This window comes from Pimephales promelas, chromosome 19, assembly GCF_988280905.1.
Source record: "Pimephales promelas chromosome 19, fPimPro1.hap1.1, whole genome shotgun sequence".
NCBI classification, from domain to species: domain Eukaryota; kingdom Metazoa; phylum Chordata; class Actinopteri; order Cypriniformes; family Leuciscidae; genus Pimephales; species Pimephales promelas.
Window position 1 is genome coordinate 23,245,386 of NC_142787.1, and position 26,421 is coordinate 23,271,806.

The 26,421-nt window shown below is 36.7% G+C and overlaps 4 protein-coding genes across 9 annotated transcripts; 2 read left to right on the forward strand and 2 right to left on the reverse strand.

Moving 5' to 3' along the window:
- Nucleotides 1–3,776: 3,776 nt before the first annotated feature.
- On the reverse strand, nt 3,777–13,757 carry chrdl2 (chordin like 2). The gene is made up of 11 exons (XM_039687943.2): nt 13,139–13,757; nt 12,235–12,347; nt 11,916–12,009; nt 11,658–11,803; nt 11,154–11,247; nt 10,894–10,958; nt 10,586–10,754; nt 7,994–8,182; nt 7,724–7,900; nt 7,299–7,391; nt 3,777–6,857 (listed from the first exon to the last, which is right to left on the reverse strand). Exons 1-11 carry the CDS (start codon nt 13,254–13,256, stop codon nt 6,724–6,726), a joined length of 1,392 nt encoding a protein of 463 aa, XP_039543877.2. The 5' UTR covers nt 13,257–13,757; the 3' UTR covers nt 3,777–6,723.
- Nucleotides 13,758–13,924: 167 nt separating this feature from the next.
- On the reverse strand, nt 13,925–20,165 carry xrra1 (X-ray radiation resistance associated 1). 3 transcript variants are annotated; one of them, XM_089123950.1, is made up of 18 exons: nt 20,060–20,165; nt 19,071–19,187; nt 18,502–18,656; nt 18,317–18,388; nt 18,127–18,199; nt 17,869–17,966; nt 17,642–17,790; nt 16,974–17,081; nt 16,395–16,498; nt 16,259–16,305; nt 16,032–16,115; nt 15,841–15,934; nt 15,645–15,763; nt 15,312–15,569; nt 15,056–15,227; nt 14,843–14,958; nt 14,613–14,718; nt 13,925–14,201 (listed from the first exon to the last, which is right to left on the reverse strand). In XM_089123950.1, the coding sequence occupies exons 2-18, from the start codon at nt 19,162–19,164 to the stop codon at nt 14,047–14,049; spliced, it is 2,004 nt and encodes a 667-aa protein (XP_088980076.1). In that variant the 5' UTR covers nt 19,165–19,187; nt 20,060–20,165; the 3' UTR covers nt 13,925–14,046. The 3 variants fall into 3 exon arrangements, with proteins under 3 accessions (XP_088980076.1, XP_088980075.1, XP_088980077.1); XM_089123949.1 differs by having other exon boundaries at nt 16,032–16,172; XM_089123951.1 differs by lacking the exons at nt 18,317–18,388; nt 18,502–18,656; nt 19,071–19,187; nt 20,060–20,165 and having other exon boundaries at nt 16,032–16,172; nt 17,869–17,964.
- Nucleotides 19,571–21,841, forward strand: LOC120490817 (sialidase-3). 4 transcript variants are annotated; one of them, XM_089123952.1, is made up of 3 exons: nt 19,571–19,698; nt 19,997–20,238; nt 20,775–21,841. In XM_089123952.1, exons 2-3 carry the CDS (start codon nt 19,999–20,001, stop codon nt 21,738–21,740), a joined length of 1,206 nt encoding a protein of 401 aa, XP_088980078.1. In that variant the 5' UTR covers nt 19,571–19,698; nt 19,997–19,998; the 3' UTR covers nt 21,741–21,841. The 4 variants fall into 4 exon arrangements, with proteins under 4 accessions (XP_088980078.1, XP_039544211.2, XP_039544214.2 ...); XM_039688277.2 differs by having other exon boundaries at nt 19,582–19,740; XM_039688280.2 differs by having other exon boundaries at nt 19,585–19,740; nt 19,997–20,092.
- Nucleotides 21,842–22,647: 806 nt separating this feature from the next.
- Nucleotides 22,648–24,729, forward strand: LOC120490617 (sialidase-3). Its single transcript, XM_039687922.2, is given in 4 exon segments — nt 22,648–22,912; nt 23,373–23,612; nt 23,841–24,008; nt 24,010–24,729. Coding segments are annotated over 3 exon segments (876 nt in total). The 5' UTR covers nt 22,648–22,912; nt 23,373–23,381; the 3' UTR covers nt 24,487–24,729.
- The last annotated feature ends 1,692 nt before the right edge of the window (nt 24,730–26,421 follow it).

The following is a 26,421-nucleotide window of genomic DNA, read 5'->3' on the forward strand; positions in this document are numbered from 1 at the left end:
AAAAAGTGTTTGGTCACTAATTACCCTGTCCAGCTGCATTCCGTGAAGGAAAACAATTTGGTTTTGTTTGTTTTGTGCAGTTAGGTGTTTGCTCATTCCCTTAGCTCACCCCGTGCAGGCCTCATTGATGTAGAGTGGGGTAAGGCGCCCATTCTGGATACCTTATCAAACAGCCGTTTAAAACGTTAGGTGCCTCGTTGTCTGAGAAAATCCTTTGCTCGATTGGATTGCTGGTGTTGGGGGAAAAAGCGCCAATGCTTTTGGCTCGCCAATGCTTCAGGAGAGTGTGGGTAACTGTTTCCAGGTTCACCTTCAGTCTTCAAAGGTACACTTGTTCAGCTACCTGTTTGGATCCTTTTGGTTTCCATTTAAATCACTAATACACAGCAATAATGGAACATTTGATACCATTAAAGTGAATTAAATTCAAGTCAAATTTCCAACCTGATTGCCAGTGAGAATACAGGCTGCATTGTTAGATACCTGTCATGATTTACTCACCCTTAAAGGAGTAGTTCACTTTAAAAAAAAAACTTTTGCTGATAATTTACTCACCCCCCTGTCATCCAAGATATCCACGTCTTTCTTTCTTCAGTCGAAAAGAAATTAAGTTTTTGATGAAAACATTCCAGGATTTTCTCCATATAATGGACTTCATTGGGAACCAAATGGTTCAAGGTCCAAATGAGAGTTTCAGTGCAGCTTCAAAGGGCTTCTCTAGGACCCTTCGAGTCATGATTCGAAAAAAGATTTGTTCATTTTGATGAACGAGTTTGAACAGGAGAGTCACAAACGCTCATCACAGAACAGAGCAAGGTGAGCATTTGTGCTTATAAAAGTAAATTTTTTTTAAATTATTTTTTTAAATGACTGATCGTTTCGCTAGATAAGACCCTTATTCATTGTCTGGTGTCTTTTAAAGCCCTTTGAAGCTGCACTGAAACTCATTTGGACCTTGAGCCGTTTGGTTCCCATTGAAGTCCATTATATGGAGAAAATCCTGGAATGTTTTCATCAAAAACCTTAATTTATTTTCGACTGAAGAAAGAAAGAGATGAACAACTAGGATGACATGGGGGTGAGTAAATTATCAGCAATTTTTTTTTTAAAGTGAACTACTCCTTTAAGTCATTTTCAACTTACATGATTTTTTCTGGAAATAGACGATATTTTTAAGGAGTTTTTAGTCTGTACAATGTATTTCAACGGAACATTGCATATTATCTTTAATGTCCCCCAAAGTCATACAGATTTGGACCAACATAAGGGTGAGTAAATCATGACAGAATTTTCAGTTATAGTTCACACAAAAATAAGAATTCTATCAACAAGATGTTCCAAACCTGAACAAGTAAATGACAGAATTTTTATTTTTGGGTGAAGTATCCTTTTAAGGGTTAGTTTAAGGCTCTGTCATCTGGTGTGATGCTTTTATAAAATATAAGAAGGAGTTAAGAAGTTATAAGAAGTTTATTTTCCATAAAATAAGTCATTATTTACCACATCCATTTGTGTAACACTTCAGTTATTCACATCTCCCTATCTTGTTCTGTCCATGCATATGATTTAACGTTCTTGGCCACTGTACGATTTAAATTAGATTCCTCTTGCATAGCTGCTCAGAAGAATGTATTTTTCAGCCCAGGTGGAATAAATCAATAGACATTTTCAAAATATATCAAGTGAACCCACATTATTAAATTTAAAATGGCCTTGGGCACTCTGCAAAGCCATTAAATATTTTTCGAGATGTCTTCTGCTCATATAAAAATAAACATCTGACAAAATCTGTGCTTTCTACAGTGCTTTTGTGGGTTTAATGTTTTTCTATCCTAACCCAGGTATTTGACGAACGCTATCTGCTCAATACCGAATATTTAAATCTTAATTAGTTACATATTTACACATCCCTCTTTCCTTTCGCACTGACCCTGACTGTGGTTGCAATAATCCATTAAGCATATTCCTCTGAATAACTTGTACTCAAGATGTTTTGTCATTTTTTTAGGTTCCTTTTGAAATTTTTACGGACCCTCATAAAAGTTTATTGTGTGTAAAACAATTAATACAGAGAATCTGCATCTCTGAAGATGCCTTTTAAGTACAGGCAGACCTCGCGGGCACGAGAGAGACTCGCTTTGTAGATCAACGCCAACAAAACGCATCAAACGGCAATAACTTAGCAGTGATTTATTTTTCTAATCCCCCTCACTGTTCTCATACAAAGAATAAATCATTGTTCATTAATTGAAAGCAGATTTTTACACACGCTTGCCTGACTGGATGATATAAATGCATTTGGCTGAAGGACCACTGTTCTTCGTCAAAACAGGAACATATGCAGAACATGATTGGAAAAGGCAGAGCATGCATCACTTTTTCCAAAAAGTGCTAAAATCAAGCTGAAAAATTGGATTTTGCTGATTGCCAAATGGAACCTGTGCTCTCTTTGCAGATGTCATTAAATGCATCGAAACAATACCCATGTGCTAAGGTTGGCATGAATCCAAGCCCTGATTATCTCTAAAACACTTCACCTCGTCATTCATCATTGTGTCACATTAGTTAAGTGGCCATATGACACCCATCCATCATTGGTTGATGTGGCTTAATTGCTGTTTTCCGTGGCAAAGGCTATGCAGTCTGTTCTCACTCAATTTAGTGCCTTTTAGAAGTGAATTTAAGTTATATTCAAAACACTTTAATTTTGGCTGAACTTTAAGCATCTAATACCCTTAAAGTTTCACTAAAGCGTTAATCGTAAAGAGATAGTTCACCCAAAAATGACAATTCTGTCATTGTGTACTTTTTGAAACGCAAATGACTTCTGTGAAACATGAAAAAGAATTATTTACTGAGATATCCAAGCAGCTCTTTTGCATACAATGAAAGTAAATTATGACCACGACAGTCAAGCTATTAAGGCATACAAATCTTTTAGTAAATTTCAGTCTGTTCCTCACACAAAAATAACAGAAGATTTGGAATTTAGCGCACTTTTATTATGTTGTGACTTTTTGAAGCTCGAGAGCCCCTGGTCCCCATTCACTTTTATTGTATGGAAAAGCACAGCATGGACATTCTTCAAAATATTTCCTTTCTTGATCTGCGAAAGAAAGAAATCATACGGGTTTGGAACAACACTGTGCTTTTAATATCGTATAATGTTTCCTTTCATTTTAATCAGTAGGCATCAGAAAAAGCAGATCCATGACTGTGGATTGTTCATGACAGGCCACTCAGTGCATGATTCAGATCACTGGCTGAAACGATCAGGACCAACTCAAGAAAGCAGAGAGGGAGGAGGGTGTACAACAAAAAAAAAGGGCAGATTTCTGAAGTATTTGGATGGCGCATTAATTCACAGTTTACATGAACACCTTAATCAGCCACAAAAGCTAAGCAATCCATCAGAGTTAATTACCTTAACCCAGTTTAGCTCTCTTTGAATCTTGTTTCAGTTGCTTAGAGACTGTGAATCTGTAGGTGCCACGCAGAGCAGCAGTTCAGAGGCAGAAACGTTACATATTCGCAGTGGTGGACATTTTTACTTCATTACTGAACTCCACTTTTTTGGGAAATATGCTCATTTTACCACTCCCCCAGAGTTAAACAGTTGATTTGGCCGATATTCTGATATTTAGAAGAATATCAGTAACCAGTTTCTGGTCTCATTGACTTCCATAGTAGGAAAAAAATATACACTATGGAAGTCAATGAGACCAGAAACTGTCTGGTTACTGATATTCTTCTAAATATTAGAAAATCGTCTGAATGGATTCAAAAACGGTAAAACTCAACAGTTTAACTCTGGGGGAGTTGTAAAATGAGCCTATTTCCAAAAAAAGTGGAGTATCCCTTTAAGTAAAAATTTCAAGTATCTCTCTTTTATTTACTTGATCTAGTGTTTTTCTTTCTGAAAACTTTTACTTTACTTTACTCCACTAATTGATAAAAAAAGAAAAACATTTAGCTCGATCGCCACCCTCTCTGAGCTGAAATAGCGATGTCTGATTCGCTAACAAGCTGATTCTTTTAATGAACCTGTTGTATCATTTTCGCAAATCGCACTGAACAATTGCGAAATGGACTGATCCGATCCATGATCCGGTCAGAGCAAGTCTGCATAGTTCACTTAATTGTGGCACCAGCCAATCAGAAGTCCTTCAAAATCCACGTAAACCATATTGTATATTATACACTAGCCTTAGATTGGCACTTTGCATGATTATAAAAGCTTCTGTTATCCCTCCTCCTCCCCAGAAAGATCTGCTATGGAGATTCTACCATTTTCTTGCATCAGCCTTTCCTTTTATTTGTTATTTTGACCGAGCTGAATAAATGATTGTACTTGCTCAGCAGCAGCAGCGTAGCAGATCTTGTCCGCCAAAATCAAGCTATGTATGTTCCATACCATCCCTGATCCGTTTTCATTTTGGATGTTTATACTACACAACACATTTACATGCATTTTGTAAATGCTTTTTTAAATACTATATTTTTATATTTTCACTTGTCATACATTTTCTGTAACTTAAATTAAACATTTTAGCATATTAAATTTTAATGTTTTGATAGTGTATGTTTTGGTAATAAAATAAAAAGTTATTTACAAATGAGTCATATCATAGATATGCTTTTTGCAAGATAGAATATATAAATAGGCAAAATATATAAACATGGTTTATCTATTAGTACTTTCTACGTTTAATAGAATTAAGTTAAAATAGGTCAAATTAAAAAGGAGTACTTGTCCTTTTACTGGAGTAATATTTTATTAGGGTATCTGTACTTATACTCAAGTGTACAGTGCCACCACTGCATATTTGTTTAGTTTTTTTCACCTGCCTTTACTCAGAATGTGTTACAACAGGACGAATTCAAGAGTAACACAGCAAATAGCACTAGCCCCCTTTCAAATAGATGCAGAACATCACAGCGATATAAAACTTAACTCCATTTACACTTTTATGTGCAACAATGGGAAGCAAAGCTGAGCAGGAAAACTCACACAGAGAACTGACCCATTCACCTGATTTATACCCAGTGACTGCCCCCAGCTGTTCAGATTGCCAGAGCCAAGACTAAGTAAGCATGCATAGCTGAATGCTATTTATTGGTAATTCACAACCATTAGCCAAAAGCGAAGGTGCCAATAGGGTTATGTTTAAAATCAAATTTGCAAATGTTGAACCCCAGGGAGCTGAAGCCATTTCAGACTCCATCAAATCAACATTGACATAATGAATTGAAAGGTTCTCGACGTGACAAAAGGCTCTTTTTGTGAAACGACGGCCAGCGTATTGATCAAACGGGGCGTCCGACCATCTCCTTAAACTAACATACACAAAGAGAGAAAATGAAATAAGAGCGCACAGTGCAATCCCCTTTGTCCTCCCTCCAAAGCCGTTCAAAGAGAACAAATTGCCAGAAACTGTTAGATCCAACAGCCAGCGGAAATAATTCACAGCTTCATTGTGTGACTATTAAGGTCTGCAACTGAGGGGCTTCTGTTTCAAAATATTTTGTCAGGCCTTCAGTGAGAGATGAGCAGCACCGTCTGGCACTTTGTGTGCGGCCAGCACAATGACTCATTGTGACAAAAGAGGAAAGTGGGCTTTTGGGATCTGGAGAGAAGGGATATTAGTCACAACTCCCTGAACTGCCCCAATCTGGGTTCGGCGGCCCGTCTCGGTTCATTGTGATTAGCACGACCGAAGAACAAACGATGTCAGGAGCTTGTCATGTTGACTGGCCGCAACAGGTTTCTACCCATTTATGCCACAACGGATTGTTCGTTTCAGCTCAAAGTAAAGATCCCATAATGTCTGCTGCTCATTTACAACATTATGAAAAGAGTCTCATCAGTATCAATGATCATGTGAACTAATGACCTGCTTTAGTGCATGGTTGTTTTAACCCAAAAAACCCCATGATCCCCTTTTATATGTAGTTATTGCATTAGGCCATAATTATTTTTGAAAACAAATAGAAAAAGAAATTTTTCAGCTCCAAAATGTAATTTTATATTGTTTTGTCAGGGTCATCAGCCCAATATATTTGTCATAATTTTAAGTGCATTCGAGTTATACATAACCAGATCAATATACGCGCTACATACATTACAATGCAAAACATTTTCTGCATAGAAGATAGGCAGAAAAAAAAATATTTTGAAATAATGACGATGTTGGATGCTTTGACTTTACAATAAATAATGTATGTTACATAAATGAGTAGTGTATAACTAAGTACAGTGGGGAATGTGGCCTACGTCAACTTTATAAAAGCATTCTGGCCAATAAGCTGTCTATATCATCCTTCGTTTTTCCTCTTATGTACATACAGTGGATGCCTGCTAAAATTACAAACATCATTTCCTTTATTAATGATGAGGACTGCTTTAAACCTTTTCTTCCTCATAATTTCAGCCCAAATAGCATATATTCACCCACTTTTTTCTTACCAAATGTGCATTTTTATCAAAGCAAGAAAAATGTCTGACCTCAAGGCTTTCGAAAAAAAAAAGAGAAAGAATTCTGGGATGTCAAACTCATAAAGACTTGCGATAAACCGACTCATAGTAATAAACGAGATCTTTAGACTACCTGCTGCCAGCATCTGGTTTTGTACTACAAGCACATTGTGTGAGAGCGAGTGTGTTCTTCTTGTAATAAAATGAGTGTCAGACTGGGATGGCACAGTGTTAGAGCGGGGAGGAGACTAAGAAGTGCAAAGACTGTCCAGCTGTTCAGGGTTTAAGTACTTCACCACTTCCTTGATCCCGTCTTCACAGCTCCTAATCTTACTGAAGTCCTTTTGCTTGTCCTCTTCTTCTTTGAACTTTCTCCAAGTGTCTATGCAAACAGAAGAAGGACAGTTTAATACAGATTGCTTTAGTGTACAGTGTGAATCAGGCCTGTCTCTCTGTGTCTGGCACAGAATTTAAGCTGAAAGAGCCAATGCACAGAAAATGTATCAAGAGTGACTTACTGAAAACATTAGATGGAAAATTTGTTAAAAGGAAACCAAAAATCGACATTTTAGACGTTTAATTTCCTCTGGTCTCCTCTACCTTATCATATTTCCTGGCAGCTGAAAATACTCCTAGCTCAAATATTTTGTGTTGTCCCTAGTCTCTTTTCATGGCTGTTTAAAACACATATTAGGAGAGGAATTAGTTTACCTTTAATTCAAACTCTATTTTAACTATCACAATACACAGTTGAAAATTTAAATGTCACATTTTGCAAACTAATGCGGAACTAATTTGGTGAAATGCAAAAAATTAAACAAACCCTCATCTAATGTGGTCAGCAAGATGTAATTTTCCGGATGCTCTATGAGGTCTTTCTTCTGAACATCACCTGTCTCCATCAGATGCAAAACACCTGCAAAGATTAGAAGACAGTTTTAAAGGAATAACACTACAATAATACACATAATTAATGGAGCGATTTCAATAGGATCCTCCTCGGGCTCTAATTCTAGTGCCATAGAGCTAAAATAAGCAACCTTAACTTATATGTATAAAATAAAAAATAAAAAATTGGATGAAATCTAAAAAAGTGAAAGCATCTCTATTTTTGCTGTCCAACAATAGTTTGTTCCAGTGCTGATAGAAATGATGTGCTTAACACTACAATAGTCTTGAATTACCAAACAAATGTAACAACCTCATGATTATTATTATATTATAACTTGTTTAAATCATCAACATCACCTTCGACAGTTTTCCAGACTTGCACCTCAACTTCAGTGGCTCCTTGTCTCTCGATGGCAATCATCCGTACTTTATCTCCTGACTGAGCAGCTGATGAGGGTTCAACTTTATAAACCAGGAGACTGTTATTGTCCTGAGCAAGATAACACTCAGTCCTGTTGCTCTCTGCTTTGAGCTCTGGAAATGAAATTAAAAACAAACCACACACACACACACTGATAAAACATTCAAGTTAAATCATTGCAAATATGATAACACTGACATGCCTACCTGGACAAATCTTACAGCATTTCCCCTCTATCTTTATGGGATGTTGGCATGGATACTGGTTGGGACATGTGATGCGGCTGCATTCTTGAAAGCCGTCCCTGCAGGTGCACAGAATGCACTCCAAGACCTTCCCAAGCGCTGGGTGCCACACGTCACCATGAGAATAGGTCTTGCCACTGTACACACAAGCTTAGACAAAGTCAGAAACCCTACATTACTTTGACAGGATATGACTTTATTGGATTTTGATAAGCAATTCCTCACGTCATTCTAAACCTCGCTTTTAACCCTGGATAAAGGAATGTTTCACACTTGAAATGTAGAAGTGGGGTCAGCACTGCATTTTACCCGGGGTTATATGCTAAGTTAGCATCGCTTTTGTGGTGTTAACCCCACATTGCGGTGCCACACCTGTAAAATTGTGATGCGGTTACAGCTAGATGCTTAAAAACAGACTGCCAATCGCATGCCTCATATTCAAAAGCTTTGTGCATCACAGAAACATGAGACAGTTGGAGTGAAGAATTTTTTTTCTTAACTTTAGTTCGAAAAGTCTATTCAGTATTAACTTGATAGCACAGTCGGCAATATATGAGGATGCTCGATGCTAAAGCCTTTATATAAACAGATCGCATGATGTGCTCGTCCAATCAAAGACACTGACACCGCAATTATGCATACAAGAAAGTTTAACCTAGGGTTTAGGAATGTAGAGTGTGAAACAGCAGCTTATAAATACCCAGAATTGGTTGTTAACCCCAGTTAATAAAGTGCAACACTAATTCACCAGTGGGTCCCTTAAAATTTTCCTATGGGATTTTACAACGGGTTTTTTATTTATTTATCCGTAAAATAAAGTGTCGTTTTTTATTAAATTAACTTACCAGCTTAAAAATCCACACTTTCGAGATGGGTGTGTGTAATTTAAGGTGTTTAGTATAGACCTTATTTTACTTATAAATCCAAAACCCTATTATAGCAAACAGTAAAAATCCGTCGTCTCTGAGGAACCGGGTTGTAGATTGTGGCACAAATCCTCGACAACCCACTTTCACTGGATAAACCTGGACTCTCCATCCTCTATGTTGCCGCTTTAGCCGCACACCATGACCCAGTCGAAGGTAAGTCTGTGGGGAAGCACGACCAGATCGTCAGGTTCCTCTTGGGACCTCTCAGTGGTTCTAACTGCCCAGTAGAGTGCTCCCTTTAAGCCTTTGCAATCAGTGGAGCTTAAGTTCCTGTCAATGAAGAAATCCTGGTTGCATTGGCCTCCATCAAGAGGGTAGGGGACCTGCACACATTCTCCGTTGACGAAGTGCGTCTGGAATTCGGGCCGGCCCACTCTCACGTGATCCTGAGACCCCGGCTTGGATATGTGCCCAAGGTCCCTACCACTCCCTTACGAGACCAGGTGGTGAACCTGCAAGCTCTGCCCCTGGAGGAGGCAGGCCCAGCCTTGGCACTGCTCTGTCCAGTGTTTCAGGATCTCAGACCAGCTCTTTGTCTGTTATGGTGGGAACCTGAAGAGAAAAGCTCTCTCCAAGCAAAGGCTGTCTCCCTGGATAGTGGACGCCATTGCTTGGCATACCAGCAGCAAGGTTGCCCTTGGTGTGACTGCCCACTCCACCTGGAGTGTGGCATCCTCTTGGGAGGCAGACCAAGCCTTGGCACTGCTCTGTCCAGTACATGCTTTCCGTGCCTATGTAGACAGAACGCAGTGTTTCAGGACCTCAGACCAGCTCTTTGTCTGTTATGGTGGGAAGCTGAAGGGAAACGCTCTCTCCAAGCAAAGGCTATCTCACTGGATATTGGACGCCTTTGCTTGGCATACCAGCAGCAAGGTCGACTGTGCTCCCTTGGTGTGACTGCCCACTCCACCCGGAGTGTGGTGTCCTCTTGGGCTCTAGCGCATAGTGCCTCACTATCAGACATCTGTAGAGTTGCCGGCTGGGCAACACCCAACACATTCGCCAGATTCCACAATCTCCGAGTGGAGCCAGTGTCCTCAACCAGCTAGTACCGGACCCGCTCAATTGTTTTCGCTTGCTCGGCATTCCACTCTACAGACTGGATACGTGCAATATTTTCCTCAGGTGAGCTTCCCCGAAAGCCCTGAGTTCCTCCAGCACTCCTGACGTCTGCGCCAGTGTCTATTGCCTGCGCGTCTTCTAGGTGCCTCCCGTGTGCATGGTCCCTCCCCTGAACGACGCCCACGTGTTTATTTTCCACTAAGCCTCTCTGAGCATGTGTCTTTCGCTTGGCAAGCCACCTTGCCACCCCTGGGGTTGAAATATTCCACCTGTGGCTGGACACCCCAGTGTTCTCCATATGCATCCCTTCGGGTCATATGTGTATTCTCTTTTACTTTGAATTTCTTATCTTTGTTTTGCCAACTTATTTGGGTTTACAGTGTAAAAACCCATAAAAAAAATCTTGAGGGAACCTCTAGCGAACTAGTCCTCTGAGTTTTGACATCATCCCTGCACCATTCTTTTTACCTAGGGTTAACAACTATTTTCCGTCTTCTGTATAACCAGGGTGTAGAAAGACCCAGGTTTAACTAGTTCAAGTGTGAAAAGCCCTATTGTTTACCTCTCTGATGTTTGCGCTGCAGAAGAATTTTAACAGTAGTTTCAGCAGCTCCTTTGAGGTGTAGTGTCTGTAGGTTGAGGCCTCTGGGAGACCCCCGGAGTGTCGATGGCGTGGCCCTGACTGAGCGAAGCCTGATCTGTTCTGCACCACACTGATCCACAGAATGCCTCTTGTGTTTCAAGACACATAAAATCAAATGTTGTAACTCCACTTGTTTAAATATTATCCTATTAAAGAGTACAATGAATTCAAAAATAAAACAAAATTTAAGGAGTACAGAGAGTCTCTTGGAAAATGAAAATACATACAACTCCTCTGTTCAATTGTTGTCCTCCATCCTCAAAGGATGCAGAATTGATATCAATTGCACGTTCTGTTTGTTCAAAGGAGACAATGGCATTTATTTTTATTTTTTTTTCCCACAATGAGGTGTTTAAAATATGAATACAGCCTCTAACATCCAATTTCGTCTAAAATAAATCAATTTCAGCAGCCTTTGCATCCTATAATATAACTGAAATAGGCTACAATTCTCTAAATTGGAAAAAAGAAATTGCAAATTTGTTACCTTTGCACACCAAGCAGCAGGTATCCAGGACTGGTACTGGTGAGGAGCATGTAATGGGCTGACAGGTTTTCAATGCACAGAATATATTTCCATTCTTTAATGAAAAAGAATAAAAAGTAAATAAAGAATATTAATTATGATTTCATTTATTGTACATAAAATTACAACCATTGAATTGCTTTGTTGTTGTTTTAAGTGTCTGTATGTCTTACTGAAACTATGTAGTTATTTGTGGAACCAAGGAAATGAATCTGCAGTTATGACTATGGTGAAAGCATTATGGTTTATTGAGCATTATTAAAATTTCATTTTAAAAGCAGACAATCGTATCCAAAAGAGCCTTACGCTCTACTGTTTGAGCTACAGAAATTCTGCATTTTCACCTGCTCTCTCACACTATCTTTCAAGTGAAGTTAGATTTCCATGTTTGCAGATGCCAGTCTGCTACTCCTGAGAGATGTACTATGGTAATTGCAACAACAATGAATGCAAACAAATACTTACAGAGCAAGTACACATGACGCACTGGTTCAACTGACGGGATGGGAAGAGCTCATGGTTGGCAAATGTTTCCCCTGTTTGATAAATGCTTCCATTATACCTACAGGTTTTAATGGGTGCCCGCAGACCAGCAGGAGTTCTGTGCTCATCTGATTATGACAATAACAATAATAAGTCAGATGTTTCAAATAAAAAAGTACCAGAATCATGTATATAAATTAAATGAATTAAACTCCCACATTAAAAAAAGTGTTGTAATACCTGCACAATGAGGACAACACTGCTGTGAATTAGTCACTGGATTTTCACATCGCAGAACAGGGCATTTGATGCTGTTGCATTTCACATGACCAGACTATACATACACCCACGTGAGAGTAGACAGAAAGACTGTCACATTACACATAGTATGTGCATCTGACAAGTGCATGCACACAATTGCAACATTAAAAGTAATGGGAAATACATGAATGATCAGCTAAAAAGCTATGGCATATTAAAACTTAAATTAATAAAATTAATATTAATAGTATTAATTAATTAATTCATAGTAAATTAGGCTTGAAAGTTGTATACATACTTCTGTGCACGTACAGCGCATGCAGAACATGAATCCAAAGGGCTCCAAATAGGGATGCCAGCTATCACCTGGCCTGTATGACTTCTCTTTAAAAGTGCAAAACACACCTGACACTGCATGCAACACAAACACGTGATCATTTGATTGCATCAACAACGTTATCAATTATAAATGTTTTAATCCCAAATATTATGTATTCTGTAAAGCGATAGCTTTAAGACACTGACAGATATTTATTAAAAAGGCAATTAACAAGAATAAAATATTTTTTCTGTACTAACAAACCTTACAAAATATGATTTAAAAAAAAGTGAGACAATGGAAAATATCCTGAAAGAATGATAATTTCATTATGACAGTTTTGTTTGAATTAAATTATACATCAAGGGGGAGTTATTATCATAATTGATTTGACGCATAACCTGGAAAGTATTTTCACGGAAATTAATGTTTACTTAAACCTACAATTATAGTGAGGGATAATCAATAGGCCTACATAATTAGCAAACATGGATGGGGAGACAAAAACGGCGTTTTACTGGTTATTGGATTTTTGTTTTCTTTAAAAAGATGTCATTAATATGGATGGGTTTACTATTTTTCATTGAGTCTAAAACTGTTTTAACCCCTCCTGGTTCTTTCTTTCTCTCCCTCCCTGTTCAATAAAATTACCTTGAAGTAGAATAATAATCTCGTTGTTTACACATAATATGTTAATGTGGGATACAATGTCACGGTTTAACGGAATTTCCTTTCATTTGCATTAGTTTAAAAACACTGAAAAGACCACTGTAGGCTATAACTTAATCACAGCATTTTCAATACAGTCGCATCGCTGGCAGAATGATGCATCGAAGGGTGATGCCCATTTACTAATAAAATATTCGTTGATGGAGTCACTTACCTTTTCCTGGTCGTATTGCATCTGTTTCACTCTGAACGACGCATCGCATTGTGACCAAAATGAATAGATGCCTCAAGTAGGTCATTATTTTCATCATATTGCAGAAAACCGTGGGCATGCAGGATTTGTCTTCTCAAACTTCTCCACACTTTATAACTACAATGCTCTGTGGGAGTTTCTGAAGCAAGCGCCTCTCGGTTTTATCAAAAGCGCCTCCTACAGGAAAACCAACTTGTTCCTTGTGTTTAAACACTTTACAACTAATGTTTTGGTTATGAAAAAAATGCGAACTTCTGGATATTATCAGGAATAAAAGCTTTTACTTAATAAAGAAAAAACAAGCATGGCACATTTACATGTACAATTTTTAAATACTCATTATTTTCTGGAGTAGCTTAGCCTTTGTTAATGTTTTTTTTTAAGCAAACTGCTGCACACTATTAGTATAATGCACATTTTGAGTTAATGAAATCTGTTATTATCCTGATATATGTTATGTTATACATTAAACTATGTTTTATTGTTGGTCCTGTTCTAAATATATTAACCTTCAAATTGACAATGGTATATAAAAAACTACTCACTGAGTTACAATCAATTTTCTAATATATATATATATATATATATATATATATATATATATATAATATATAATATAATATATATTTTAATTTGTTCCCATTTCTTTTCTTCACCTTTCAAAACATTTACATTCCATAATGACAAATGCTAAAATATTTCAGGTAAAAATATCGATAATTTCTTTTAAAGTATACTTTCTGCAAATGACCAAACATTTATTTTACTGTGTCAAAACACTCAAAAGACAAAACAGCCCAACTCTTACCATATTAAAAAAAAAAAAAAGTTAATTAATGAAGTGAAAAGTGATTATTTGAGGCAATCCCTCAAAGGGAATACGTCTTCTCAGTCTCAATCTGTTTTGCTTGTTCCACTCTTTTCAAATGGGCCGTCCTGTACTTCCTTTTCATGTCCTTCAGCAGAGTTAGTGCTTCTTTATATTCTCTCTTACAAATATCATTCCCTCCTTTGAGTACATTATCTGCATAAAGAATATATGAAGTTGCATTAAATATCTATGAGCAATATCAATTTATTCATATTAACAGTAGTCTGGAGGTTATATGGCATATCCACAATCATTGCACTGAAGTTCATTTATGCAGCACAGTCCAACACACCAGCAATCTGTTAAGTGTTGAAATAATAGAGGAACAGCTGCAGAGCCAAATAGAGCATTTCAAAGTAAACAGTGCCGCACAATCACTACAACATCTCAGTAGTGTTCTTGATAGTTGACCTGCTAGTTGATGATAACGTTTAAATGCTGCTCCCGCTGAAAAAGCAACTTGACTTGCTTATTTACACTGGGTTCCATCTCGGTTTTGTCATTTTAATAAATAAGTGACATTTCAAAGCTTGCCATAAAAATGATAAAGGAAGCATCGTTTACCTAAGGGAACTTTGCTTATTGTTTTCGCCTCCTTTATTTGGGCAAGAAGTTCTTCAACTTTTTCTCCCTTTGACTTTTTAGGTCTCAAAGGCGGCAGATTTCTAATCTGTGAAAAGAAAGTTCCTGCTGTGTTACTCATAACAGATGACTCATGCAGGATTCAATAATGGCATTAACATCTTAATGTAGATGATGACTGCACCGTATAGAGCCGATGAACGACCACTGACCCTTTTCTCTCTTTCGGCGTACGGCTTCTGAGGAAGGTCCAGATTTGCTTTAGAATCTCTAAAGACAAGCAGGTTCTTGAGTGTGTGCTCCAAAATCCTTACGGCATGTTGAATTCCTGCGTCGAAGGAAATCAGTGACAACAAGAACAAACAAAATGGCACTGAGTCAAACAAAGCAACAGGTTAAACAAAGAGTTCAAGGAAAATTCTTACCAGAAATCTCAGGCATTTCTGGCTCAGATGTGTCATCAAGTAAGATTTCGTAACCAATCAGTTTTACTGGACATGCTTTACTGGCTTTCATTTCCAGGCTGGAAATAATTTCATTTCCAGGCTTTGGATAATCCAGCTCTTCTTGGTATTCAGATTGATTTGGGCCATTAATCTGGAAAATAGAATAAAACAAATAAGTTTTCTAACATGCATATCATACAAGTCTTGATATGTAGATTAAGATACAAACAATTACCTCTGTTACAAAGAACGGCTCTGCATCTTGATTCGCCTCAAAGGATATGTCTGCACTTGGCAAGTCTAAATGCTCCTGGCCCATGGCAATGTCTTCAATGCTCGTTTGAGACGATAAGCCAAATGCATGCATTAACCCATACTCTGAGGGTTGAGGACTTTCTTCTCCAGTATATTTCTTTGGGCAGAGTGGTTTTGTAGCATGTTGGTTTTCCATGATCGAAGGAAATTTTGGTATGTTTGGAATTGTAGTTTTCACCTGAAAATGTAAGTGGAAGTTTAAACTGCTTCTGAAAACATTAAGTTAAGTTAAGATTAAGTTAAGTTGTGACACCTTTCTTTTAGGATTGATAGGGAGTTTAATATGTCGCTTAATGCGATCCGTTGTGATTTTGCGCCTTATCTTAATGCCCAGCTTGTCTTGAAGAAAATAGGTCAGCATTGGTGGGTCGCCTGTATTGAAAAACACAGAAAGAAAGTCTTCATTTAATGCCCTAGCAATGAGCCTGTCTGAGGATGTGTGAGCTTACCACTTCTCTGTGTTGTCAAGGGGTTTGAGTGAATAACAAGCTCATTGAGCTTTGGAAACAATGCCACAGGCAACAATGCTTCTTCCTCAGCTATCTAGAGGGAAAATTGGCAAAACGCTCTGCTGTCAATGACTTAATTCAGCTGTCTATGTTTGTAAAAAAAAATCAAAGACAGAAACAAATACACAGACCTCATTGTTGGCCAAAATCAGATGACGAAGTTCCTGAAAAGGTGGACGCCGACGGAGATCCATTGAGCTTCCATCCTCCTTTCTCTGATCATCACAGTATTTTGAGGGACCAGAATGTATTTCAAGACATGCTTTGTCCTTCTATTGCATATTTACATTATAAAATGCTGATGAATATCAATGATAATATTGAGAAAAAAAAATGGATATGACTTATATAGACATACTTCCAAAGTTTTTTCAGTTTTTTGCTGGCTCATGGTGATTTCAGAGACTATTTGGCAAAGAATTGGAAAAATGAACAGATATGAACCAAACTAAAATGTTTTTATTATTATTATTATTATTATTAAATATACTAACACTTTATCCTCTTGTCATTTGTTTTGTCATCTCGTAATGTTGCCGTTTGTTCCAAGAATGGGACTCCTGAGATGCAATTTCCTTGTAAGTTTAGATGACAAAGCCTAAATGCACAAAACAAATTTAAGAGAGAATGCGAGAATCACTTAAATGGTTCCTAAACAATGTCAAATGTAAGCATCCTACTTTTGCAGTTTTATTAGTTAATAGATTTATAAATTATAAATTTAAAAACAAAACAGAGCCCCTTTATCACTTTATGTTTACAACACGGGTAATTTCCTTGGGCTACACCATTGTTTGATAAAAATAAACTGAGACTGATTTGATAGGCGAATGTTGCAAATAACTGATTGTAATGAGTGAAATTTAGCATTTTTAATTTTTTTTATTGTAGATAAATGTATATTATAAACTCAAATGTTCTTGCATATGATAAAGATTCCATTACATATCCAAAGCACCTGCCACAATCCAGGACTTGTCAAATGATCTGTCTTTGTTACATAAAATTAATTCATTTGAATACTCTAGAAACTTCATTTATGCCACATATTTCTCTAGAAACAGCTTACTTACCTTTGTAAATTAGCAAGACTCATAAACACTCCTGGAGATGATAATTTGTTCTCATCAAGCATCAATACTTCAAGTTTTTGAAATAGCAAGGTACCCTGTTGTGGGCTCCTAACAAAAAGGAAAATGTGTAAGGTAATTTCAAACATTCAAAACTTTAGGCAAAAAAGTCACTTGTGACTTGAAATGGGCTCTGTGCACGGCGTTATTTCCGGTGAAGGATTAAGGATGCTCGATAACTTCCGCCGATCATAGAGTCCAATGCAATACCGAGAATTTATATTGAATTTTTTACTCCATGGTTATACTAATGAAACGTTAGTCACAAAAACAGATAAAACAGACACCCCTCGTTGTGTTTTTGCTTCTTTTTAAAATTACATTAAATAAACATAACTATATATAAAATTACATCTAAACGTATGTACGTTTCGTTTCAAAGACGGGAGGACAGTAAATATTGAAGACTCTGCCATAATCCCGTTTTCTCCGGTTTTCCTCCGCTTTAATCTACACAACCGGAAATGGACGAGCATCCTTACGTCAAATGCGGAACTTATGCGTGCATATAGCCCATTCCATACTTTTAAAATAAAGGGTACGCATAGCATTTCTAAGCACATTTGCTACTTAGATAAAGCCTTTAAAAGAGATTTTAAAGTCTCCTTTACTTCTCTCCAGGGCAGGTACAAGGTCCAGCCATATTAGGTGGAAGCATCTGCAGTTGGTTTCCAGTTAGATGGAGCACCTTCAGACGTGCTAACAGGCCTAGATTTAATATACTTTCTCCTGATATGTTATTGAAAGATAAATCCAAAACCTGTAAAAAGTAATAATGTCAAGCTTTTTAGATCATCACAATGAATGCGATCACAACCCAGTATTTAAACAAACTCACCTCCAATCTCTGGAATTCTTCAGCGTGAATATCAAAATTATGGAGACTGTTCAGTGATAGTTCCAATTCTCTTAGTGCAGGAAACCTTTTAAAAGGCTCTAGGAAAAAAAACATATATATATATATATATATATATATATATATATATATATATATATATATATATATATATATATAATATATCATATGTCAAATATAAGCACATTTGACACTTGTTACACTAGAAATATCAAAAGAATACAACAAATATTTGATTACCTAAAGTTAAATGGTTATCAGAGGCATTTATGTAAGTAATCTGATCAAATTTGTCCAAACCCTCAAGTTTGACCTGTTTAAAAAAAAGAAAAATCCTTTTGTCATGTAAAGGCAGATGGCTTAAAATATGGTTTCTTAACCATTTTGACTCCAAGGCTACCACCAATCCCAATATGTTTTATGGCCTTACCATTTGCAAATGCTGGCCACTGATGTTAACAGAACAGAGGTCAGAGGGCTTATCCACACAATGCAGTGTAATCTGAAGTATAGTGGAAGTGTGTGTTAGTAAGAGATATTGAACATCAGAGTCACATGTGAAACCAATGAATAAAATAATTAATAGCAGAATTACTAATGTGAAAGCATTCTTACTAAAAGTTGAGCATCTAAAGTCCTGCTTGCACTCTTTGTTCTTCCCTTTTCATGTTTCCCAGAGTGCACTTCGAAACACGATCCTGAAACTTTTTTCCTTTTTGATATTCCCTCTTCCAATGTATTTCGGTGTGCTACTAGCCAGTGTCCTGCCCCTTTAAAGTGAAATAATACCTCAGTAATACTGTTTAATAGATGCAATTATTTATTTTAAATGTAATATATATATATATATATATATATATATATATATATATATATATATATATTAAGAAATTAATACTTTTATTTAGCAAGAGTACATTAAATGGATTAAAAATGACTACTTTCACATTGTTAAAATAATTTCTAATATAACTAAATGCTGTTCTTTTGAACTTTCTATTCCTTAAACAATCATATAAAATTAAAGTATTATAAAGCAAAACTATTAACGTTAACCGTCTTCGACATTGATAATAATAAGAAATGTTTATTATTTCAGCATATTATAATGATTTCTGAAGGATAATTTGACACTGAAAACTGAAGTGAAAATCCAGGTTTACCATCACAGGAATAATACTCACCTTCGTTTCTTGGATGAAAATATGATCTTGATGGGAAGCAATTTGATGGGTAACTTTCTTCATTTTCAAATTTGTAAATCCCATGTCCTGTCATCCCCTTTAGTGAGCTGTTATCTCCTAGAAAACAGTCATGTGATTGTGAACCACGTTACACAGCAAAATAAAGACAAACAACGCCTTTAACCAGATACGTTAGGATTAACTAGGCCCTACTATAACTCTGGAAACGTAATTTATTTTTTACTCGGAACCACTAAGACCCTTCTAGCATGTTTCTCGAATAAAGTCTGTTTCTTAGCAACTGTAGTTAAGCGATATGGGAAATGTAGTACTTTTTCAGCATTTACTGACATCGTTGCGATTTTAACTCTATGAATACAGTTTGAAAATCGTAAAGTAATAGAACATAAATGTTATTCAATATCCCACTGAATTCATACAAGTGAATGAAACAAGTTACACCCGTGCTTGTTGGTTCGGAACTACATTTCCCACAATGCACAACAACGTTTCCTCTTTCCTCTTGCCCAGCTAGAGGAAACAGCACAGGAGACGGAGAGCTTTTTTAGCCTCACTCTCTTATGAGTTGAATTAAAACGGATTGCTATTGAGATGTAATGCACGGAAGGTGAACTGTACAAACTACATTTCATATTTTCATTTTAAAAAGGTTTGTGGTCGCATCGTTTGATTGAACATTGCCTATGTAAGCGACGACTCAATCGTGACTAAATATGTCCCGTTCAGGACGTTTAAGTCGACTTTTAAATGATTATTATGTTTATATTAATACAGCAGGACCAGTACTATTTTCTCAAGACGTCTCAAAACTAACAAGTGTCTAGATATGTGCATGAACACCCCACAAGTTTAAAGTCTACAGTATTACAACGTATCATATACCTATTTTTGCCTACTTGGTCTAGGAATGATTGACAGCAACAGCATGACGTCAAAAAGCTACCCAGAAGAACCCCAGCAATCTCTACCTGCACGAACAGCATTATTCCAGCAAGGGGATGGTAAAACATACAGAATTCCTGCTCTGATCTACATCAGTGATGGTCAGACTTTCCTTGCTTTTGCTGAAGAGCGCAGCTCTCCATGTGACAGTGATGCAAAATTGCTGGTCATGAGGAGGGGATTGCTGCTAAATGGATCTCTTGAAGTAATTAAAATATTTCCTGTTCAATATATTTGAATGTATTCATATTTAATATTACACTCTACTGTTAATTTGGGGTCAATATGATTTTTGTCAAATTACTTTTAGTCAGCAAGGACGCATTTGATCAAAAAGTGACAGTTAAGGCTTTTACATTGTTAAAGAGATTTTATTTAAAAATAAATGCTGTTCTTTCGAGCTTTTTATTTCGAAAAGCTTTAAACCAGAATATTACAATGAGGATCACGTGACTAAAGACTGCTGAAAATTCAGCTTTGCCGTCACAAGAATAAATTACATTTTAATTGTTAAAATGTCAAATCAAAATAATCAAATAGAAGAATTTTTATAGTGTAATAATATTTCACAATATTCCTCTTACTGCACTTTGATAAAATAAATGCACCCTCGGTGAACATCACAGACTTCTTTTAAAAATATGTTCTAAAAATCTAACCAACCCCAAGCTTTTGAACAATAAAATATGATTTCATAATTAGATATTTATATATAATTGAATGAATTGTCTTTGTGTGCAGTGGTCTCCTGTTCAAACACTTTCTTCTGCCAGTTTGCCGGATCATCGCACTATGAATCCTTGTCCAGTCTATGAGAGGAAATCCAAAACCATCTATCTGTTTTTTGTATGCATATTGGGCAATATCACGGAATATCATCAGATTGCTACGGGTAGGAACCAAGCCCGGCTGTGTTATGTCACTAGTACAGACTATGGCCAGAGCTGGAGCAAGTTAACAGATTTATCTAATAGCGTTATTGGAGATGAGATTCGCAAGTGGGCTACTTTTGCAGTAGGACCAGGACATGGGATTCAGATGAAAAGCGGAAGACTAATCATTCCAGCTTATGTTTATTACATACACTGTAGATGTTTTCCCTTTCATTTTCCACTCAAAGTCAGGCCTCATGCTTTATCATTCTATAGTGATGATTGTGGCGTCACCTGGCAGATGGGGGAGAAAATCCAAATGAAATCCTGTGAATGTGAGATGGCTGAGATAATAGACTGTGCTGATCAGAGTCGTTTGTACTGCAATGCCCGTAGTACATTTGGCCACAGAGTAGAGGCTTTAAGTAAAAGCAGCGGAGCAAATTTTGACAACCCTCATGTTGCAAGGAAACTAGTGGAGGCCCATCACGGCTGCCAGGGTAGTGTGTTGAGCTTCCCCGTGCCAGAGCCATCGGAGGAAGGGGAGCAGAAACCAAGTGATTGCTTGACTAAGTCAGACACAAAAACTTGGTTACTCTACTCCCATCCAACTTCTAAAAAGAAAAGGAAGGATCTTGGAGTTTACTTGAATAAATCACCCTTGAATTCTTCTGGTTGGGGCCGTCCATGGATCATCTGTAATGGTCCCAGTGGATACTCGGACTTGACGCAGTGTGGGGAGCGATTTGCCTGCCTCGTGGAGTGTGGAGAGAAAAGTGAGATTGAGGAGATAGCCTTTTTGGAATTCAAGCTCAGCGATGTATTGCGCACTTGAAATGATATAAGAGCAAATGAAATGTGGGATCTTTTAACATTTGCTTTTGGGTTAGATTTACATCTTTCTACAGGATAAAATAAAATGCATTTTGAATGGTTGTCCCTGCTCATTTGTATCTCTTTGAGAGCATTCAATGAAATGAAGTGTCAAAATGTGCATGCTTAAATACTGATTATGCTAGGAAAATAAAAACATAGGTCATGTAAAATAAAGGTTATATAAATAATTGCATATGCATATTGATTAAAAAATGTTCTTCTAAAAAATGGCCTAGTGTTCTTTTTTGTAATCTAAAACGAATGGTGCCGTCTGCTTGATTTTTATTTTATAGTGTGTGTAGACCTTTTTTAATTGATTTTAATTGACACTTGGTTGGTTCCATGTTAAAAAATGTTAAAGATATTTTTCAATACCACCTGCTACTACTGGCTTGGGGTGCAAAAGTGTCCTTAGCTCGTCAATTTCATATGTACTAACTTTGGTGTAGAATTGACTTTTTTTCTTTTCCTTTTTTATTGTAGCCTTATAGCTGTGTTGTCTGGAATTTCCACACAGATTCATTACAACCATCTGGTTAGTTAAAATAAATAGTGTTTTCAAGTACTTCACTGTTTTAGATTGGTGTCACTGAATCTTTTGGAATGATATGGATACCTTTTAGTGTGGTCATCATTTTAATCAAAGTTGACTGATTAAAATCTGCAGCCAAATACATTTGATTTATATAAGGTGGATATTATATTTTACTAATATATAACATTAAAACGATGATACGTTTTCTCCCAGCTTGTGAGTTATTCAGTAATCAGTATCATTGATGTGAATTTTTCAAGAAAGTGTCTCATTTTACAATTATATTTGTGATGTCTGTAGGGGGCGATCTTACGTTGTCAGCCATCTTACCATGATGTACAGTTAACTGAAAACTGATAGTTGTCGAAATCATAGACGGTAAAAAAGAAAATAAAAACACGCAAGCACACGGATAGGAGTCTGAGTGAATAATAATTTATTATTAGTCTTGCTCTCGCAGTAAAAAAAACAACATCCAAACAAAACAAAAACAAAACAGCGTGTGTAAGATCAAGTTTGGTTTCTGGTGGAAGTCTGTGTTAAAGAAACCTGCTGCTCACTTTCGTGTTTGTTGCAGAAAAGACAAGAACATTTCTGTGAGTATGTCGTTCATTCATGCGGTGTCCTATCAACTTGTTTCATGTTGCTATTTAGTACGCTTGGCTTTAGTGAGTTACTGCTGGACGCTTAAAAAGGCAACTACAGTTAAGTTAGTCACTGAAATACAAAGGCTCTTGTCGGCAAGCGTCGAACCGTCATTTTTGCTTTCATGTTAGTATTATTTACTTGCATTAGCACTTGCACGTACTTCGTGGTATGGTTAGCTTCATGACTGCTTGTAATTTGATCGTGAAAATACACACACTCCAACTCCAACAAACCCACGCATTGCACAATGCAATTTTCTCTATGATTAGAGTATGGGGAGATGAAGGACAGGGTATAGCAAAAAATATTCTATCCATACATTACTCTTTCATAAATATGGCTTAAACAAGCCCTCTGTAAGACTCCACCACGTGAATGCTAATATAAAACTGCTTATTCTATTTCTAGGACTTAAAAATGGACAAACAACAACCAAGCAAATCAAGGCCATTTCCACTAACAACATTATTCAAACAGGAGAATGAAAACTCTGAAGGACAGCAGGTGACGTACAGAATTCCAGCTCTCATCTATATCTGTGACAATCAAACCTTCCTTGCTTTTGCTGAAAAGAGAAAAACTGCTGACGACACGGATGCAGATGTCCTTGTGATGAGAAAAGGAATATGGAAAGATGAAGGAGTTGAGGTGAGACTTTACATTAATATTTAGTCAGTCTTGTACATTATTACACAGTTCTCTGGAATTTAAGTGTTAATATTAGGCCTGTAGCCTAAAAGTAAAATTATCAAATCATTTCAATTTGAATCAATATTTCTTGTCCATTTATTTATTCAGTGAGTTGCATAATAAGACATGAACACTATCACAATGTTTATATATATATATATACTATATTTATTTATTTATTTTTAGTGGAATAGTGGTCATGAGTTGCTCAGTTCAGCTTGTCAACCCAACCACCGTAACATGAATCCATGTCCGGTCTATGAGAGAGATTCCAAGACCCTCTTCCTGTTTTTCATCACTGTTCCTGTTGGGCTCTCTGAACGTGAACAAATACATAAAAAAGAGAATCAGGCAAAAACTTTGTTACATAACCAGTAAGGACACTGGCAAGACCTGGAGCCATATTACAGACTTGACAGTAGATGTGATTGGTGAGCAGGTGAAGGACTGGGCCACCTTTGCTGTTGGACCAGGACATGGTGTTCAAATGAAGAGCGGGAGACTGATTATCCCGGCCTATGTGTATCCTTGCCACACACACAACCATAAGCCCACAGCGCATGCATTTGCATTCTACAGTGATAATAAAGGAAGCACTTGGCATGTAGGAAAACGTATGGATGTTGAGTCTTGTGAGTGTCAGATGGCTGAGATCATAGGCGACAAAGGTAACAGTACACTCTACTGCAATGCTCGAAGTACATCCGGTCACAGAGTTGAGGCTCTAAGTAAGAATGATGGAGAAAATTTTGACAAACGTTCATCTAAACATAAGCTGACAGAGACTGGACATGGTTGCCAAGGAAGTGTGTTGAGTTTTGCTTCTGTTTAAGATCCTGGAAACACATGGCTACTCTATTGCCATCCAACCAATCCAAGCAAGAGAACGTGCCTTGGCGTCTACTTGAATAAAACCCCTTTGGATGCCTCTGGATGGGAGGATCATAAATTGATCATCCATTTTGGTCCAAGTGGATACTCAGATCTGGCTCAGTGTGGGGATGGAAAACACGTTGCCTGTCTCATGGAATGTGGAGAGATAAGTTATGTTGAAGGCATTGCTTTTGCCCTTTTTAAACTCAGTGATATCATCCAGGCCAAAGGCGCTGAATGAGACAGCAAAACAAGTCAACATTTTCTTTTAGATAGTAAATGATTAAAATACTACTAAAATAATGGACATGTACTTAAACAACTGAAATTAGACATTTTTAGATCTCCAAAATATGAAGGTCTTATACAAAACAAAAGTTTGGGCTCAGTAAGATTTTTTAGAAAATAATACTTTTATTCAGAAATGATGCATTAAATGAATAACAAATCAAAAAAAAATTACACTAAAAATAAATGCTGTTGTTTACATCTTGCTGTTCCCTATTCATCAAAGAAACACTTAATATCATATTTTTGCAAAATGTAAGCAGCCCATTGCACATAGCTCAACCTTCATAATAATAAAAAATATTACTTGAGCACAAAATCTGCTTATTAGAATGAAAGATTATATGATACTAAAGACTGGAGTTATGATTCTAAAAAATTCAGATTTGCAATTAAAAAAATGTGCAATAATATTTCACAGTATTCCAGTTTTTGTAAATGTAACCTTCGTAACATAAACATTTAAATGTTCAAAAACTTACCAAAAAAGTGGTCTTACCCCAAACATTTGAATGGTAACTTTATAATGTATTATTATCTTGCAAAAAAAAAAAATCCATTAATAATAATGCAAAGCAGTTTTGTGCTATTATTAAATTTTTGTTGTTAATGTCAGGTTTTTTATTGCAAAAGTAGCCAGCTGCTTTCCTCACTACCGCCACTCTTATGCTTTATTTCTGTTGATTTGTTTTACTGACTTCTTTAAGTAGTCCTTTGGTGCTTGAGTTGTATCTCAATGCAATCCTTCAATGCCTCTGGTTGAAATCTGTCATAATTGAGCATGCATTATGATCCCAATCTAAAATGTGCAAGCTGTACCCATAGAGCTGTAGACTCTTGAAATCATAGGGTATTATTATTGGGTTGCACATGTTGCTTCTGCTGTGTCACACCTTATACTTTTCACGTATTGTTACTTTTATTTGAGTGCTCAGTAAAGATAAGGGCCTAATGTTCTGATAAATTTGTGAAGAGATGTGACTGTCAACATAAGGGGTGGGGAGACCATAAATCCTTTTTGACATGAGAGATAATGTTAATGAAATAAGTTAGCCCATTTATAGTCCAGCATAACATGTGTTGGCTCTTAATTTATTTAATAATTCTCCTATACCAAATGTTGCCATAGTTCATTAGGTTGGAGTTAAAAAAGAAGTCTTAAATTCCTTTATCTCTTAGTGATAAAATATATTGTCATCTGTCAATGATTTGCCCAGTTTGGTAAACAAGATCTGTCTGAGAATACACATCACAATGGAAGGGCGGTAACTGGAAGATCACCAGATTTTTGCCCAACGAGCCATGTGACATTTGCTAGATAATTTAATGTAATCATTGACAGTTATATATAAAACAAATAAAACAATAAACAATATAAAACATATTATAAAACAATATTTTTTTTATCCAACACAGCCATTTAAGATTGTGTCAAACAGGAGAAAATGCATTTCATCTCTTCTTTGCATTGCAGTCTTTTTCCTACCATGTCCAGAAATAAAACATACTGTATGCCTCCCATTCCAGAAGAGTATTTCTCAAAAGACTAATTCCCTGATTGTGCATAAATTGTACATAGAGGACAAAAAATTTCCTAAATGTCATA